This window comes from Ambystoma mexicanum, chromosome 3q (assembly GCF_040938575.1).
Source record: "Ambystoma mexicanum isolate Mex_15411 chromosome 3q, UKY_AmexF1_1, whole genome shotgun sequence".
In the NCBI taxonomy this organism is placed as follows: Eukaryota; Metazoa; Chordata; class Amphibia; order Caudata; family Ambystomatidae; genus Ambystoma; species Ambystoma mexicanum.
The window spans coordinates 185,427,167-185,443,667 of record NC_090926.1 but is presented as its reverse complement, the minus strand read 5'-3'; the positions used below and the strand labels follow the sequence as shown (position 1 = coordinate 185,443,667).

The 16,501-nt window shown below is 47.1% G+C and overlaps 1 protein-coding gene across 4 annotated transcripts in view; it reads right to left on the bottom strand.

Moving 5' to 3' along the window:
• The window catches only part of SENP1 (SUMO specific peptidase 1), a 1,568,779-nt gene that overhangs the window by 1,378,475 nt on the left and 173,803 nt on the right, over window positions 1-16,501 (bottom strand). For all 4 annotated transcript variants that reach the window (XM_069653453.1, XM_069653456.1, XM_069653457.1 and 1 more), the window contains 2 exons: window positions 15,546-15,609; window positions 14,713-14,899 (listed from right to left, as the gene is read on the bottom strand). In XM_069653453.1, the coding sequence (XP_069509554.1) occupies window positions 14,713-14,899; window positions 15,546-15,609 (251 nt within the window). The remainder of the gene's footprint in view (window positions 1-14,712; window positions 14,900-15,545; window positions 15,610-16,501) is intronic.

Genomic DNA, 16,501 nt, shown 5'->3' with positions numbered 1-16,501 from the left:
TAGCTTTCTCCCCATCTGTAGATTTAGGATTAGATGGGCGTTTATCACACCCTTGTTGAAAGTCAATAAACACCTTTGAACTGCGGTCACTTGTGCCCGTCTTACTGCTGATACCATGCCTTCCTTACAAGGCACAGCATTCCTCACAGGTGGCCCCCACATTTTGTGTTAAGCCACTGTTTAGCTCTGCCAGATTTTTCCAGGAAAGCTGCAGGCTTATTTATCTGCTGGAAGATTTTTCACCTAAAAGCTGCTGCTGCAATTTTGAGATCAGGGGTGGCCGTACAGACTTGGCTTGTGTACCCCAGGATGTGTTTTCAGTTTTTGGCTGCTGTGCATCCTTCCGGGGAGGTCTTCTTCCGCAGGGTCCTCCTTGTTGGCGAGGCTGGAACTTATGTGCTGGTACAGTCTTTTTGGTTTGTTTTACCACCACTTTCCTGTGTTACTGCCTTGGACGTTCACCTTGTTGTAGGAAGCTGTCGTCAGCCTGAAGGATATTGAGACATCAATAAACCTCCTCCCCCCCGTTAGTTTGGCCCATCATATGTCCTCTACACTGTAGTCTTCATTGAAGAAACATTTTTCTGCTGGTTTATTTATTTGATTGGCTATTTATAAGGCACTTATACAACAAGACAGTGTTTCAAAGCACAATGGAAGGGAACAAGGGGGCAAATAAACAATGAATACATAGAAACAAACAGCGGTCCTACTAGGCCTTGTGACATTTGGATTGTGCAAATGCTGTGAAAAGAAAGTGGGGGTAGGGATAAGTGCAATTTGGGTCCCCAGGGGAGGAAGCGTCAGTGGTGTCCATTGGGGAGGCAACAGATGTGGGCGAGACATCCCAGGCGAAGAGGAAGGTCTACTACCCAACAGGTAAGTGCAGGTGGGGGGGCAAAAACCACCAGACAGGTGGTATGGGCCCGGAGAGCAGTGCAGGGAGCTACTGGGGGCAATTGGACAGAAGGCCAGGATGCAATTTGGCTCTTGAGGGACCAGGCCGCCAATCTCTGGCACAGAAGGGATGGTTAGCAGGGGAGAAGGAAGGAGGAGAAGAGAAAAGTCTCGATTTTATTTCAGAATTGGAGGTGGTCCGGTTCAAGACGAAGAGAGAGAGGGAGACTGTTCCAAAGGAGGGAGCCAGTTGAGGAGAGAGATCTGCCCCCAGCTCTCTGCTTGGAGAAGCGCTTGATCAGCAGAGAGTTGGAGCCAGAAGATCGAAGGGATCTGGAAGTAGAGCATTTTTGTAAGAGAGTTGCAGTGAATGATACAAAGGGTTTTGATTTTGATCCTTGCAGCAACCGGGAGCCAGTGGAGAGATTTTAGAGCTGGAGGGATGCAGCCCCAGGGCTTGAGGCCAAGGATATGTCTTGAAGCCCTATTCTGGATTAGTTGGACGGAGATAAGAAAAAGGTCGGTTGAGAAAGAGGTAGTTACAGTAACCTAGCCTGGAGAGGACCAGGGATCTAGAGACATTGAGCTTCTGGGGGAAGGTGAGGAAAGGGAGAATGCCTCAAATGAGGTGAAGTTGAAAGGGGGCCTTCTTGGCACGGTCCAAGATACGAGGAGCAAAGGAGAGAGGGGAGTCGAAGATGACACCAAGATTTCTGGCCTTAGTGGAAGGTGAGGGAGGGGAGCCCATAGAGAGCGGCCAAAGTGCAGGAAGGAAACAGGGAGCAGGTGTCTCGATGGGAAGGATCTTGGTCTTACTTGCATTAAGACAGAGATAATTGGAGGTGCACCAGGACTACATAGCACGCAGGCAGACAGGGATGATAGAGGAAGAAGAGGGGAGCTTGAAGAAGAGTTGTGTGTCTATTATTATTCTTTTATAATTGTTCTTTTATAACACGCTTAATACCAGAGAGTGGTTTCTAAGCGTGGGATCGGGATTCGAACCTGTGTTGCACTGCGTTGTCCTGCTCCCTTCCTCACCAGCGTAACACTGGAAGTGAGGAGAGAGGGCAGAGATCAGGTGAGCAAGAGGTGCAAGGAAGATGTTGAAAAGCCAAGGCGAGAAGATAGAGCCATGTGGAAACAGTGTTGGAGGAGCAGGAGCCCAGGAGTACCTGGGAAGGGTGTTCAGTGATGGCGGACAACCAATCCAGTGCCCAGTCTGAGATACCAAGAGTATCTCTGAACCGCTTTAAGATGATAGAATGGTGAATGGTTGACCGTGTCAAAGGCGGAAGAGAGGTCAAGGAGAATGAGAATAGCAGGAGAGTTAGATTCAGGATATGCGAGCAGTTCTTCACGGGTGTTCAGGAGAGCATTTTCCGTGCCTCTGGATGCTCAGAATCCAGATTGATGGTCATGTAAACAACAAGCGAGCTCAGTGCATTGGGTCAGTTGGGGGAAGACCAACCTCTCCAGGAGTTTCCCAAGGAAGGGTGTAGTGGAGATAGGGGCAGTAGTTGGTTGGACAGGAGGGATCGGCAGAAGGCTTTTTTAGGAGGGGGTGCACAAGGGAGTGCTTGAGAGAAGAAGGGAAAGAGTCAGATGCTAAGCAGTGGTTACAGAAATCAGCAAGGGCAAGAGCGAGGGAGGAGATGTTGTCCTTAATGGTTCTGGAAGAAGAGAAAGACAACTGTTTGGACTATAGTGATCTCATCCTTTGTAATAGGTGAGAAGGAGGAGAGAGCAGGTGGGAGTGGAGGAGAGACCAGGGGAGGCAGGGGGACAGGGAGAGGGATGGAGGAAGGGGTCGAAGAGAATGTTCTGGGTTTTTTAGGTTTTGAGTGTCTGTGGGGTGTATTGGGACCCTCTTTTTTGATCTAGGGGGGCCTATGTCATGAGGGTATTGAACTTGATAATATGACAGAGGACTCGGGCTACCCCACCTTTTTGGCACTTGCAAAAACACAACACAATTGACAGATAATATAATTTCGTCTGTATATGCAAGAAGATCACCAATGTAACATTTATACAAACATTTTATTTTTCTGGATTATTACATAAAAACCTACTTGAGGCGGTTATACATGTGTTGCCATGTTAAACCAAATACATTTTCTGGTGCCCACAAATTTTGTCATATTAAACATTCATATCACAAAAATGCAGTGTGTTTTTTACTGTCTGTTAAGACGGATTTCTGGAGGCGCAGAGGTTCAGAAGGCCAACCTAATTACTTGGAACAGGGTAACCTCTGGACAAGCCAGACCAATCAGGGTAGCGATCGCGGCGGTCAAGACTAGGTCTCAAGAGGGGTGAGGGTGACTGAAAGCCCACAATGAGCACACAAAGCAAGGACACTTACAAATTACTCCAAACAGGTGTTATATTAAAAATATATACACATTTCTTCCAAGGCCTTTGCAACAATGACCGTAGCGAGAAATCACAATAAAACTCTAGTAAACCAACACATACCAAACCAATACAATATATATACAAATACAAACGAGTCTAAAGAGTTAGACGCACGAAATGTGTAGTCCAACTAGAAGGGGAGGAAAACAGGCAGTGCGAAATAATAATTAGACCCAGTCCGCCTTCAGAGGCACCTAACTAAAAGGAAGTCCAAGCCCTACGAAGAGTGGAGCCTTGTGCTCAAAAGTACCTGCACACGCTGGTGCCAAGGGGCAAAAAGGGGAGTCTCTTCGAGGGAATCAGGCAGTTCAGTTCGGTGCATAAAAGAAGATGAACAGAGTTCCGCGACTCAAGCGCAGCCTCCACTGTGGGCAGAAGCAGAGCGCGAGTACGGAAAGGCGTGCTGTTTGACACAGCGGGGAAAAGCTATGGGCTCCTGCAGGAGGGCGACCAGTTCCTAGCTATGCTACTCACCGGTCCCCGATGCAAGCAGACCCAGGCTTCTCCGCGTAGGTTTCAGTGCTGGCAGGTTCAGGGGAGCAGGGGACGACTCGTCGTCGTGTAGATTCTGCAGCAGCAGAGTTGAGTTGAGGGCTTCCCAAACGCAGTGAACCCGCACAGTTTGTTACCACAGCAGGGCAACGGAGCGGCCGTGTGTATCTCAGCCAAATGTACACTACTCACTTCAGACCTGGGAATGCCAAGTGTACGTGCGAGAGTGACAAGGACTCGAAATACAACACAACCCGACGGCGGTTACAGAGCAAGACTCCTGGGTAGGCTGGTCAGTCTGCTGGATGGCCCAGAGACACTTCCGAAGGCTTACGTGCAGGAGATGGTGAAGATGCCGAGAATAGCTGTCCCCGCTATTCTAAGGGTCGAAGTACCAGTACAGGCCTTCTGGTTCGATCAGAGGTAGAAAGGGTTTCACAAAGCGACAGCAGTGCAGAGGTGCAGTCCTTCAGCGGGTCACCAGCGATTCCTCGGTTCAGCCTCCTCGTGGTTGCAGGATCCTTGGCTCCTGTATTCCTTTGTTCGTGAGAACTCAGGAGATCGACATGGTAGTGGCGTTTCCATCCCCCTCTTATCCACGGTTCCCTTCGCGCCAAAATGGAGGGGACCCAATGGGAGATCCGCTCGTCAAACACTCACACCATACATGGACCTATCACGGACCACGGTGGTCCCAAGCATTCATACCCCACTAGACTCTCTGGCACCCAGGATGTGTATTGGGACCAGACATCCCAGCCCACATCCTGGAGGCACACACAAGGCCTGTAGAAGCCCACGAAAGCATCTGTTTCGCGGGAAGGTACATGCCCAAATAAGGAAGGCCCCGGGTCGGCTCGACCTGGGGAAGGTGAAGGGGGCAAGACGGTCAGCGGACAGGACCTCGTGGTCTGGCCATTTTGGGAGCCAGGCCACCATTTTGGGCTAAGCGCAAGAGGCGTGCTTAAAACGCCAAAAGGAGCTCAAAAACACAAGAAACGATCGCTGCCACCATTCCCGTCCGTGATTCACTTGCACCGATCATTTACAATCCAAACAGAGTATCTAGGGCCTGTAGAAGACTAGAGACCCAAGAGAGCAGTAACTTAGCTTACAGTGCCCTCGTGTCATGTTGCACGAAAGCTGCAACATGATAAAGAAACTACGGAAAACAGCGTTTCCCGGTACTGACTGTCTTAAGGGCATGTCAGTTTCCCCGTAAGAATGGAGCGAAAGCCCAGAGGAGTGCGGCAGAAGGCTGCACTTCTCTGGCAAAGTCTAGATCATGGTGAAAACAGCAAAAAGTTTAGGGGTTGCCACAGGGAAGGAAAATTACCCACAATTAAGAAATCTTTCCTAACACTGTCATATTACCTGGGATTTTTAGGTGAAATGGGTGGCCAGTGCAGTATAGAGTGCCTGAGAAGGAAGAGGCGAGTTGGAGACTGCAGATGGATTGGCCAGTACCTTGCAGATTTTGAAGAGTTCAGCAGTGTTGGTGGAGGCTCCAGAGATACAGGCCTGGATGTGGGCCATCTTCTTGGAGCGGATAGAGAGACAGTACTGCCTTTGGAGTAGGCAACAGGCCAGTTGTCAGAGAATGAGGTCTGCCACTTTCGGTTCAGCGACTCTGCACTTGAGTTTGAGCGGCTAGAACGTAGTCGTACCAGCCGTTACGCTCGCGGGTGGGTTTCAGGCAGACCCTCATGACAGGGGCAAGAATATCAAGAAAATGAGTGACAGCAAGATGAAGATGGGCAAGGACAGAGTCAGGAGGAAGGGAAGGAGGAGGGATGAAGGTGGAGGTAAACGCAGCAGCTGACACTAGTTTCATTCGTCGGAGGACTGCAAAGGAAGCCGACAGTGCTGGTGGAGGCTCGGTTAGGGGGCCGAAAGGTCCCAGATGAGAAGAGAGTGGTGAGGCTAGGAGAGAGGCAGTGAGAAGGCTGGAGAGAGGGAGATCAGTGGGGATGAGGGCATCCACAGTGTGTCCGGCAGAGCAGGTAGGGCCAGAGGGGAGAATTGTGAGGGAGACCATGTTACTTACCCCGGTAAAGTTATTTCGACTGGATGTTCCTCCCACGTATTACTCATCGCCTTCCCCTGCAACTCCTCAGTAGAATTTCCTGTGCTTTTACAACTACTGTTCCATCAAGGTTGAGTACGGTCACTCCTGTGTTTTGCGGGTATCTCTAATGTTAAAGGGGAGAAAAGCAGAACTGAGGCCAACAGGCGCTGCGTGTTCTATATATGCCTTCGATGACATCATTTTCGGCTGAGGCCTTCCAGGGACATCGACGCCATCGACGCACAGCGCCCTCTACCGAATTATGTTTTTCCGAAGCAGCCGAGACAACATGTCAAGGATGAGGAATACGTGGGAGGAAAATCCAGTCGAAAAACTTTACCAGCGGTAAGTAACTTGTTCTTCGAATGGATCGTGTCCTCCCACGTATTCCTCATGTTTGACAGACTCCCACAGCAGTATTTGGTTTGGAGGAGGGAGTGGAATTTCAATTCATATATTTTCATGGACCTAGTGCGGGACTGCCTTGCCAAAGGTACCATCCTGACTGAGGGAAGATTCCAGGCAATAATGCTTTGTGAATGTGTGGATGGTAGACCACGTTGCCACTTCAAAGATTTTTTATTTGAATGCCCCTTTACAGGGCTGCAGAGGTAGCCATGCCCCTGGTGGAATGGGTCCTTAAACCTTCAGGGGTGTCTTTTCCTGCCAGCCTGTAACATTCTGAGATTGCTAGAATTATCCACCTGGATAAGGTCAGTTTAGTAACAGGCTGACCCAGTTTACGTGCTGTATATCCAATGAACAATTAGTCATCAATGTGTAGCTTAGACATTCTAGATATATAAAAGCTTAACGCTCTCCAAGGGTCTAACCTATGCAGTCTTTCCTCCTCCTTGCAAGGATGAGGTGGGGGATAGAAAGATGGTAGAACAATTTTCTGACATATATGAAAATCAGAAATGATTTTGGGCAAAAATGAAGGTTTGACCCTTACAACAACCCTATTTCTTGTGGAAGATAGTAAAGGGTGGCTTGGACGAAAGTGCCTTCTACAGCTCGCTCACTCTATGGGCTGATGTTGGAGCTACCAATAGAAAGGTTTCAAAGGTTAGCAACCTTAAAGGACATGAGTGTAAGGGTTCAGAAGGTGTACATATATATATTTTTTTTCTTCCAGGTACCATGTCCTCCTGGCCCAATCCAGGGCAATTGGGGTCATGTGTGTCCCCAAACCTTCTCAACCTCCTGATCACATGAGGAATGACAGGGACTGGAGGAAACGCTTACAGGAGTGGAAATTCCCAGTCCACTACGAAAGCGTCTCAGAGCTCCTCTTGGGGGACATTTCCCTGCAGCAATACTTTTCGCACTTTCGGTGTACCCTGGTCGCGAACAGATCCACTAGAGGGGTTCCCCAAAGGGTGAAGATCTTTTGAAGGACTTCCTGTGCTAGGCAGACTGTGCTCTGCCTGCTCAGAGTGTCCACCGCCGTGTTCTCACCTGCGGCTAGGTGAACTGCCGATAGGGAGATCCCTCATGTATTGTCCAGCACCAGAGCTGCATTGCCCCTCTGCACAGTGGTAGTGACCCTACACCTCCTCTCTTGTTGAGGTAGCGCATGACCACTGTATTGTCTGTCATTATCAGAACATTCTTTCCCCGTACAGAGGGCTGAACGTCCTTCAGCGCTGTCAGATTGCCCTCAGTTCCAAAAGATTGATATGTAGTTTGGACTCTGATGGAGACCAACGACCGCTGACTGTCAGATCGTTGGCATGGGCTCCCCACCCCACGAGTGAAGCGTCCGTCACTACTATTTATCTCCGGCCATGGCTGCCAAAAAGGTTCTCCCTTCAAAATATTGTCCTTGCAGGCCCACCACAGAAGATCCCGTGAGATCCTGGTTGGAATCTGAAGTAGGTCCGATATCTTTCCTGAGAACTGGGACCATTGAGTTCTTAAAGCCCATTGTAATGATATTCTCAAGCGGGCCTCAGGCACCAGAAAAATGCAGGATGCCATAAGGTAGAGCAATCGAAGGCCAGTAGACTGGGCATTCTGAAACTTGGTAACCATCTGAAGAATGTCTTGAGCCCTCACCTCGGGTGGCGAGCTCTTCCGCAAGTATGTATCTAGTACAGCTGTGATGTACTGGAGCCTTTGAGAAGGTGTCATAGCCCAGTCTGAAGAGAATTTCTAGAGCCCAAGCATCCAAAGTAATGTCTCGCCATTCTTCTAGATGCTGAGACAGTCTGCCCCCCACTGGTGAACTGTGACTCAAGGTGGCTTTGCACCTGAACCTCATATAGCACAAGGACATTTTCTCTGGCCCCTTTGACTAGCCATTTCTCTCGCCCTTCCAACTGAGAAGTAGTAGCGGAAAGATCTACCCCCTCCATGGTTGTGCGCTAGGACGAAAAGGCTGAGGTTGCCCAATAGCGGCGCCTAAAGATTTGGCAGCTGCCTTTGAGGTCTGCACCTTTTAAAGGATTTTGTCAGCCTTGTGGCCAAAAAGGTGAGACCAGTCAAAAGGCATGTTATCGAAGTCTTGACAACAAATCCTGTGCAAAACCCGACTTTCTCAACCATGCAAACCTGCTGCGCATAACTGTGCTGGTATCCATGGCTCTGCTGATTCTATCAGCAGAATCCAAACCTGACTGAAGAGACATGGCCTCTTGCCACCTTCAACAATGGCTAAGAAGCCGTCTCTTTCATCCACTTTGGGAATGTGCTCTGCTGCCATGGAAATGCAGTCCCATAGAGTGAACGTAACACTTTGCGAGGGCACAAGTGGAGGTGGCAGATTTTAGTGCCATGCTCCCTGCAGAGAATACCTTCCTTGCCCATCTATCTACGCGTTTGCCGTCCCTATCAGAAGGGATGGTAGGGTACGCCGCTTGTTTTGATGTTGCAGTAGCTGCCAGCACCACCAAGCTCTCTAGAGTGGGGTGGTTTGACAGGTAGTCTGGGTCACTACAAGGGCAGTACTTCTTAGTTAAGTTTTTATCAACTGCCGGATTGCGCTCTGGAGTCTCCCAGTTCCTGGCCACCCTTTTCCTCAAGGCCATATGGAATGCGAGATGGGATCTGACCGTGCACCTTTGTCAAGAATGTCAGTAAGGTTGCCTTGCTCATAAGGTAATGGGGGCCTACTCCAACCCATGTAATCTACCACCTTTGACATGAGCTGCCTGTAGGATGCATCTGTATGCTCCCCAGACTCTGGTTTCCCAAACTAGTTCGGGTGAGGTATCCAGCCCACTTGAAGTTTGTAGATTTTCATAAAGGTCCTTCATCCTGGACTCTTCCGCAGTGAAGCTCTCTGGTACATTGGGTGTACCATATTGTAGGCCAAATGGGGACGCTTCATCAGACTGTTCCTCATCTTCATAAATTGGAGATAAAGACTTAAAAAAGTCTTTCCTAGGCAGTGGAACATAGGTCTTTTGTGCAATTGTAGATTTTGCACAATTGGCTTAGACGCCGTAGCAGTCGTCAATGTTTTCTTTATTGGGGCCATTGGTTTAGGAGGGGCGCTCGACATAGACGGCACAGCTGGTAAAGGTAGCGCAGTTAGTGTTGAAGTCTTCAGCGTCGATGTCAACGGTTTGGCGGGTGTCGAAAGTGCAGCTGGCGTCGAAGGTGTCGGTGGCGTCAACAACCTCAACTTGTGCTTTTGTCTCGAGTGATCCTTCTATGAAATCGGATCAAGCCCTCGAAGGCTCACAATGTGGATCAGGCCTTTTTTCCCAGGCTGCAGGAGGTCCGAGATTTCAGTCGCGACCTTTCCTTTCTGGCTTCTTTCGAAGGCTCGGTAGGAGCATCGCTAGGTTTTTGCTTTTCAAAAATCTTAAGCATTTAAGCCCTGAAGGCTTCGCCGGAGTAGATTTCTTGGTTGGGCAAGCAACCCTTTCTGGGGAAGCGTCTGACGACGAAGTCGATGAAGGCGACCTACAGTGCCTCCTCTTCGCATTCTTCAAGGACAAAGAAGAGGGGTGAGAGACACTCCTCAATCGGAACCGCTTGGCCTTCTTCCTCTGAGGAGAGTCTCCTCTCAACTCGTCAGTCAGCAGAAAAATGGAACTGAGGCCAATGGAAGCTGGGCGTGCTATATATACATTTGATGACATCATCCTCGACAAAGGCCTTCGAAGGAACATCGACTTGACACCATCGACGCACAACACAACCTCTGCCAAAAATCCTTTGCCGAAGCAGCTGAAGCCGAGACAAAATGTCAAAGATGAGGAATATGTGGGAGGACACAATCCATTCGAAAGAGGTGCTGAGATTGCAAAAGAGTGAAGAGGCAGAACAGTAGACTCAAGGTGGATGTTGAAGTCTCCAAGGATGAGTTGTTCAGAGAAAAATGTCAAAAGAGAAAAGGTGAAGTCAGCCTATTCCAGGAGGAAAACAGACACAGAGTCAAGGGGCCTATAGATAGTGGCAAGGGTGAGAGAGAGAGAGTCGGACAAGGCTTTCAAAGGAGGTGTTGGGCTGGGTGGGTATGAGAGAAGTACAGACCCACTCAGGGAAGATCGGGACTACTCCACCACCAGGTTGTTGGGCCTAGGCTTGGAGAGGATCTTGTAGCAATCAGGGAGAAGGGAGCAGTGACTGAGCTGGCACTGAACCATGTCTCAGTGAGAGCGAGGCCGTTGAGATCAAAGTCTTAGAGAAGGAGGCAGATGTCAGAAAAATGTTTGACAGCAGATCAAGCATTGAGAGTGGCTAAGTGTAACCGGTCACCACCTTTGAATGGGGGGGGGGGGGAGAGAAAGAGAGAGAGAAGAGAGAGAGAAGAGAGAGAGAAGAGAGAGAGAGAGGAGAGAGAGAGAGGAGAGAAAGAGGAGAGAAAGAGGAGAGAAAGAGAGAGAAAGAGAAAAGATGGTAGGAAGTTGATGAGGGCCGGCAGGTGCCGGTCAAAGAGAGAAAGATTGGGTTGAGGACCCTGGGCTATGACAGTGCCATTGTGATCCACATTAATGATGCACCTAGAGGATGAGAAGTGTGCCAGTGTGGCAAGGGTACTTCCCATCTAGTGCCGCCATTAATAGGTTAAGAGGGTAGAGATCAGATGGGAGGTCCATAGATCTGGGGATTGTACAGAGAAGAGGATAATCAGTGTAGTCTGTCTGGAAGTAGCAGTGACGTAGATATCAGCAATTGGTAGGCCAGGATTAGAGACTAAGGGAACTTTTTTTAAAATAATCCTTCCAAACTTCGCGAGAGAGGGAGGATAGGTGATAGAGAAACAGTTAGAATAGATGGGGGATATGGAAAGTGCCATAGAGGTGGAAGCAGGGGGACAGGTGGGGAGGCAGCACAATGCACGATACTCAGCAGGCGGCCTAGCAGGCAACAGAGGCAGGTGGAGGTTCAGCAAGGTCTTAGGCCAGTGGTAGGCTGCCCCTCAGAAACACAGCTAGAAGTCAAACAGATTTTAAAATGCACCCAAATTCGAACTTAAAGCCGGCACTAGAATGCAGCAGAAATGGTGGATGCAAAGTTTTTTTAAAAACACCCAAATTCGAACTTAAAGACACTGGAAAATATTGATTTCGAGGCAGAGCATACATCAAATCATCAAGGCGTTGCATGATTAGGAGCATGTTCTCGGGAGGATAGCTCAGGGACAACGCGCTCGCCATGAAAACAAGACAAAACAGAGCAACACAGGTTCGATCCCCGGGTCCGCGCTTAGAAACCTCTTAGTATTAAGCACATTATAAATAACCAATTACAAAGTGTGCGAGCAAACAAACCCGTATTAAAAAGGCAGCATTTGAGCGTAGAAATGAAATACAGGAAAGAATAGAAGGAGAGATGGCAGTGTGAACCAATGAGAGATAGCTTGGTCAGACAATTGCTATACCGGAAGTCTGCAATGGGCACGCATCTCAGAGGGGAAGCAGTACACAAGGAAAGTCAGTACGAGCCTGGTTGCCACTTAGAAGTGGTGGTGAATGCAGGTAGCTGGAGCCTCAGTGGCAGGACACAGGTGTGGGGGTGGGGGGGTAAAGCGTTTAACCTTGAATGCGTTCCTTGGTGAGCAGCAGCAGAGTGTTGCAGCGGTGTGTTCTCATGGTCCTCCAGGACCCAGACAGGGCAAGAAGTTGCCCTTGGGTGTTAGTCCTTTGGTGTGGGCCAGCAATCACCTGCCGGCTCCCACACTAATTGACCCTTTTCTCCCTCTGAGAATATTTACTGTGTCATCTGCATTTGTAGCATTCCTGTTGCCATGTCCTAGAGGTATAGTGTTAAGCAGTTTTTTGCACAACCTTATTTTGAAGGCTGTACAACCATGAACCAACCGTAAGGTGAGGCGTGGCAAACGCAGCCAACTGAAAAGGGAAGTCAATCCTCTCTCAAAGAAGACAGAGTGGCAGAGAGGGCAGGCTTAACTCAAGGGAGGGGGAACAAGGCTGACACAAATTGTACAATTAGTCCACACACTAAGCCAAAGAAAATATACCATGCTTGTATACTGAAAATCACACATCTTTATTACATTACACATATAACTATTAGTTCAGTAAGTATTTTAAGTAGACCGAGTCCAGAGAAACACAGTATTTGAATAAAAAAACAAGAATTGTCATAAAAGACAACACACCACCAGACATGTTGTATGTCTAATATCTACTGACCGGTACAAAGAATTTGAAACCAGACATTAAAACACACAGTTGTAACAGTCAAACAGGATCCCCAATGCCAAAGTCACAGTGCCTCTATACCTCTGGGGCATAGTATTGGAAAAATACAAATGTGCACCGCACAGTCAATGAAGGGCCCAAGGGAGGCAGGAGCAGGGTGGGTGAAGCACAGCCAGAGCCCACCAAAATACTACACACATTCAGACAGAGCACCAGGTCAATACATTTCAGGAACAATTAAATACAGTGTCAAGTTCAAGACAATACTTCAAGCTAAAAATCTATTATTTGTCCTAAAACTCGCTGGATTCAAAACTGTATGCAGGCAAAATGTCAAAGAGCAGCTAAGTACACCTAAAGTAACTTTAGGCAGTTTCAGAGTTCAGGTGACAAAGACAATAGGCAATAGGAATGTATAGGGAAAGGACAGTATTGAAGGCCTGTCCCAGTACATGAGTGGAGCTAGCAGGACCTCAGGAGGCCCAGGAAGGTTAACAAGCATCCAAAAATCACAATTTGAGATCAGCGCACAATACAGAGTCCAGCTTATACAGCCAAATGTCATCCAAAAAATGCCGCAATGGTGAGACAACTGTGGAAAATCATGCATCAGGTGATTAGACCTGCTTCCTCCAAATACCCAAACAGAATTGAGTGTACAAAGTGGGCCTCCCCTAATTAAACCCACACACACAAAGGGGCTGATGTAAGCCAGCCCTCCAATCACACTAGGAAGCATAAAAGGATTAAGCTGCCAACAATTATGGTAGGCCCCTAAATCCATTGCTCAACCCAGACAACCCACCACAGGATGCAATGTGGCTTGCCCAGGAACGGATATACAGAAGTTAAAAAAACAGAGGTTGCATGGCTGGGGTCACTAAGAGCCTTTGTGTGAAAAACAGACATCCTAGGCCTGCCTTGTGGTTTCCTGGGAAACAAAGGAAGCCTCTCAAACAAAATGGCCAGGGGAGGACATAAATACAATGGTACCCCAAATTATTTTTCTAAAAAGGTACATTGGTGGCCCAATCTGCACTCATGGTGAAGCCAAAACAAAATAAAAGCTGCCACCAGCCTACCCCCTAATAGTGTAAGGCGATATAACCACATCAGTGCACACATGGGGTGGTTAGGAAGCACCCCTAGAAGTGGGAGCCTTATGGGTGGTGCAGGACCATATACCCAATGAGTCAAAAAGGCTGCAATAGCAGGTTAGGCTTCAGTGGAGGTCCCTCCAACCACCCAAAGTATGTCAGTTAAGCAAAAAAGCAAAAAGGAAAAATCAAAGTTAGATGATCCTAAAAAAAGCCCTGCAGAATTCCCAAAAATAAAATTCTGTCTTAACATATAGCAATCACTGTGACTGTTTTGTGTTGGCATATGACGTCCTAACTATGACTGGGTACTGTGCGTTTTGGTTGCCTAGGTAGAGGGCAAAACCGATAGTTTAGGTATTGGTTAAGTCATAACTGCCTATTCATTTTCTAATACCTGCACCGCTTTTACTATGCATTATGTTTGACCTATAGTACTTATTTTACCCGACATAGGCTCTGTGTAACATTATGATGGAGTATATTTTTCAGTATATCAGCATGTGTGTTTTCTTGGGTTAACTATGTGTAATAACTATATGCCACTACTAGCGTTCCTCCCTTGAGTTAAGCCTGCCACAAGTACCACTATTAGAGAGTGTGTACTTTCCTTTTTGGTGAGAAACAATGACCCAACTTTGCATTGGATGGGTACACAGCACTCACTAGAGGGATATGCAAAAATATACCTCACAAAGGAGGTCCGAAGCAGGGCACTGCACACAAAGGAAAGCCAAAACCAAACTCTAAAGCCATACAGCCCTATAGCCATCTGATGAGTAGCAATTTATCAAAGAAGTGATTTCCTAGTTGTGGTTATGCTTTGTTCATGTTACCTTTTCTGTCCATGTTTTTACAATAAGCTGCTGAGGGCATTTGATTAATGAAAATTGCCATAATGCAAGCCTTTTTGTCTTGCTATAAATTTCAAAAGCATATTGATTTAGGGAAGGCAGCATTCTGAAGAAACGGTTTACAGTATTTAATGAACATTTTCATCTCTGCTACGTGAGCGCATATACATGATACTTGGCTGCATGTCAAACCTGCACTCGGTTATTCACCCTCAGATTAGCTCTTTTTTAACGAACTGAAAACCTAAAGATTCGTTTACCTTGGTGTTTTCCAGCTTTCAAGGTGCAACTTTCTGCCCGGTGTTGGTTTCTGTGATGTCGCACAAACCGCATGGACATGGTTTCTTGTATGTCCGTTGCTGGTAGGTTTGTCAACAATGACCGCTGTTGATTGTATTAATGTTGTGCCGTCTCCTGACCCTACAGAGTTTTCAGTTGACAACATACCTTCAAGAGAAAAAAAACAGGAAGCCGTAGGCCCACTGGTAAACAGAAGTATTCTGGAGTTAAACGATACACAATGACTTGACAAAGCTCAACTTCAAAAATGCTACGCAGTAAACATCTAATGTTGGAACAAAGTGCTCTATACATAATGGTTCTCTTAATCTCAGATTACTAAAGAAGCTTAGCCGATTAGTTTCCACAGCATAGACTGCTATATTAAACAACAAAAACAGGTACACGGTACAACTATGCCTTACATAAAAATGCAGTTCATAACAGTCTCTGTATGAAAGCAAGGAAAAGGCAGGTTGTGCCATTTCACAACACAAGGCAATTAGATTCCATGTGCTCCCACACTAAATTTCCTAGATTATGGAGATTAAGCTTCACACACTAATCAGGTTACATATTAAATACATTTAATTCAAGTGCCAACAAAGAGATCCAACGCTCTACACAGACCTTGGCCATAGACAATATTTTCTGTATAAGAGGAGAGTTTGGAGACAATTATGCATGCAGCACTCAATTACAGCAATGTCCCTGCTGTAGAGCAAGAACCGGAACATTTCCATGAAATAAAATGCATATACCCAGCATACAAATCCCGGTCCTTCCATGGTTAAAATCCAGAAATTGTATTTACCTGGAGGAGTCAGAGCTGGGCACGCAAAGGCTTTGTCCAATACAGCAGGCTTTTTAACAACAAACTGAAAGAAAACAAGGTGATTTGTTAAAACTAACACAAATATTCCATATTAAACTATTAAAGAAGTATAGTTATTTGATATGTCTGGGACTCAAATTGCTCAGGCAATTGCTTGCACTTCCTCAAATGCATTAGGGAGCACACGTGAATCTGGATTCACAGCTGGCTTCTATTTTCAACAGGCACTGCAGCAGCAATTGCCATATTCCTATTTCATGCTTGCCCTCAGAAGACCCACAACACACAGAGGTGTGTTTGTTTGTGCAGCTTACTAATGTCATTTCACCCAAATAAAGGAGAGAGTGAGTGTGAGTGTTGGCTCCATGGTTAAATGTATCCAAAACGGTTTATGCAGTACCACAGGCAATAACACCAATCATCGTACAAGGAAGTGGAAACACAGACCCTGGCATCGGATCCCAAACAATTACTTGACCCTGCACTCCTTCTCACTGTTGATCACCCTAGAATATGCTGGAGTAGAAAGTATAGCACAGGTCGCCAGCAAGAGGAATCTTAAACCTCCAGCCTGGCAGGATACAACAAATTAATGTTTCGCTGGATATCTATGAGCATGAATACCCTATTCAGTTTCAGGAATGGCTGTCCAAAGTTTATACGTAGCATCAAAGCACCAAACATATCAACTGCTCTGCTCAAACAAGAAAATCTTGCAAAGTGCATAAAAAGCAAGCAACAGAAAAAAACAACAAGATAATTGGGGGAAGGAATGCACACAATGTACTTTGTAATGTAAAAGAAATCTCATTCTGAATGTTTATATCCTATTTGGACCAACGATTTGTCAACAAGTTCATGAAACTGAAAACGTTTGGATATTCCTGCCACCCTCCCGCACTGCCTCTGGGCCACCCCTTGCACTGGGGTCTGCT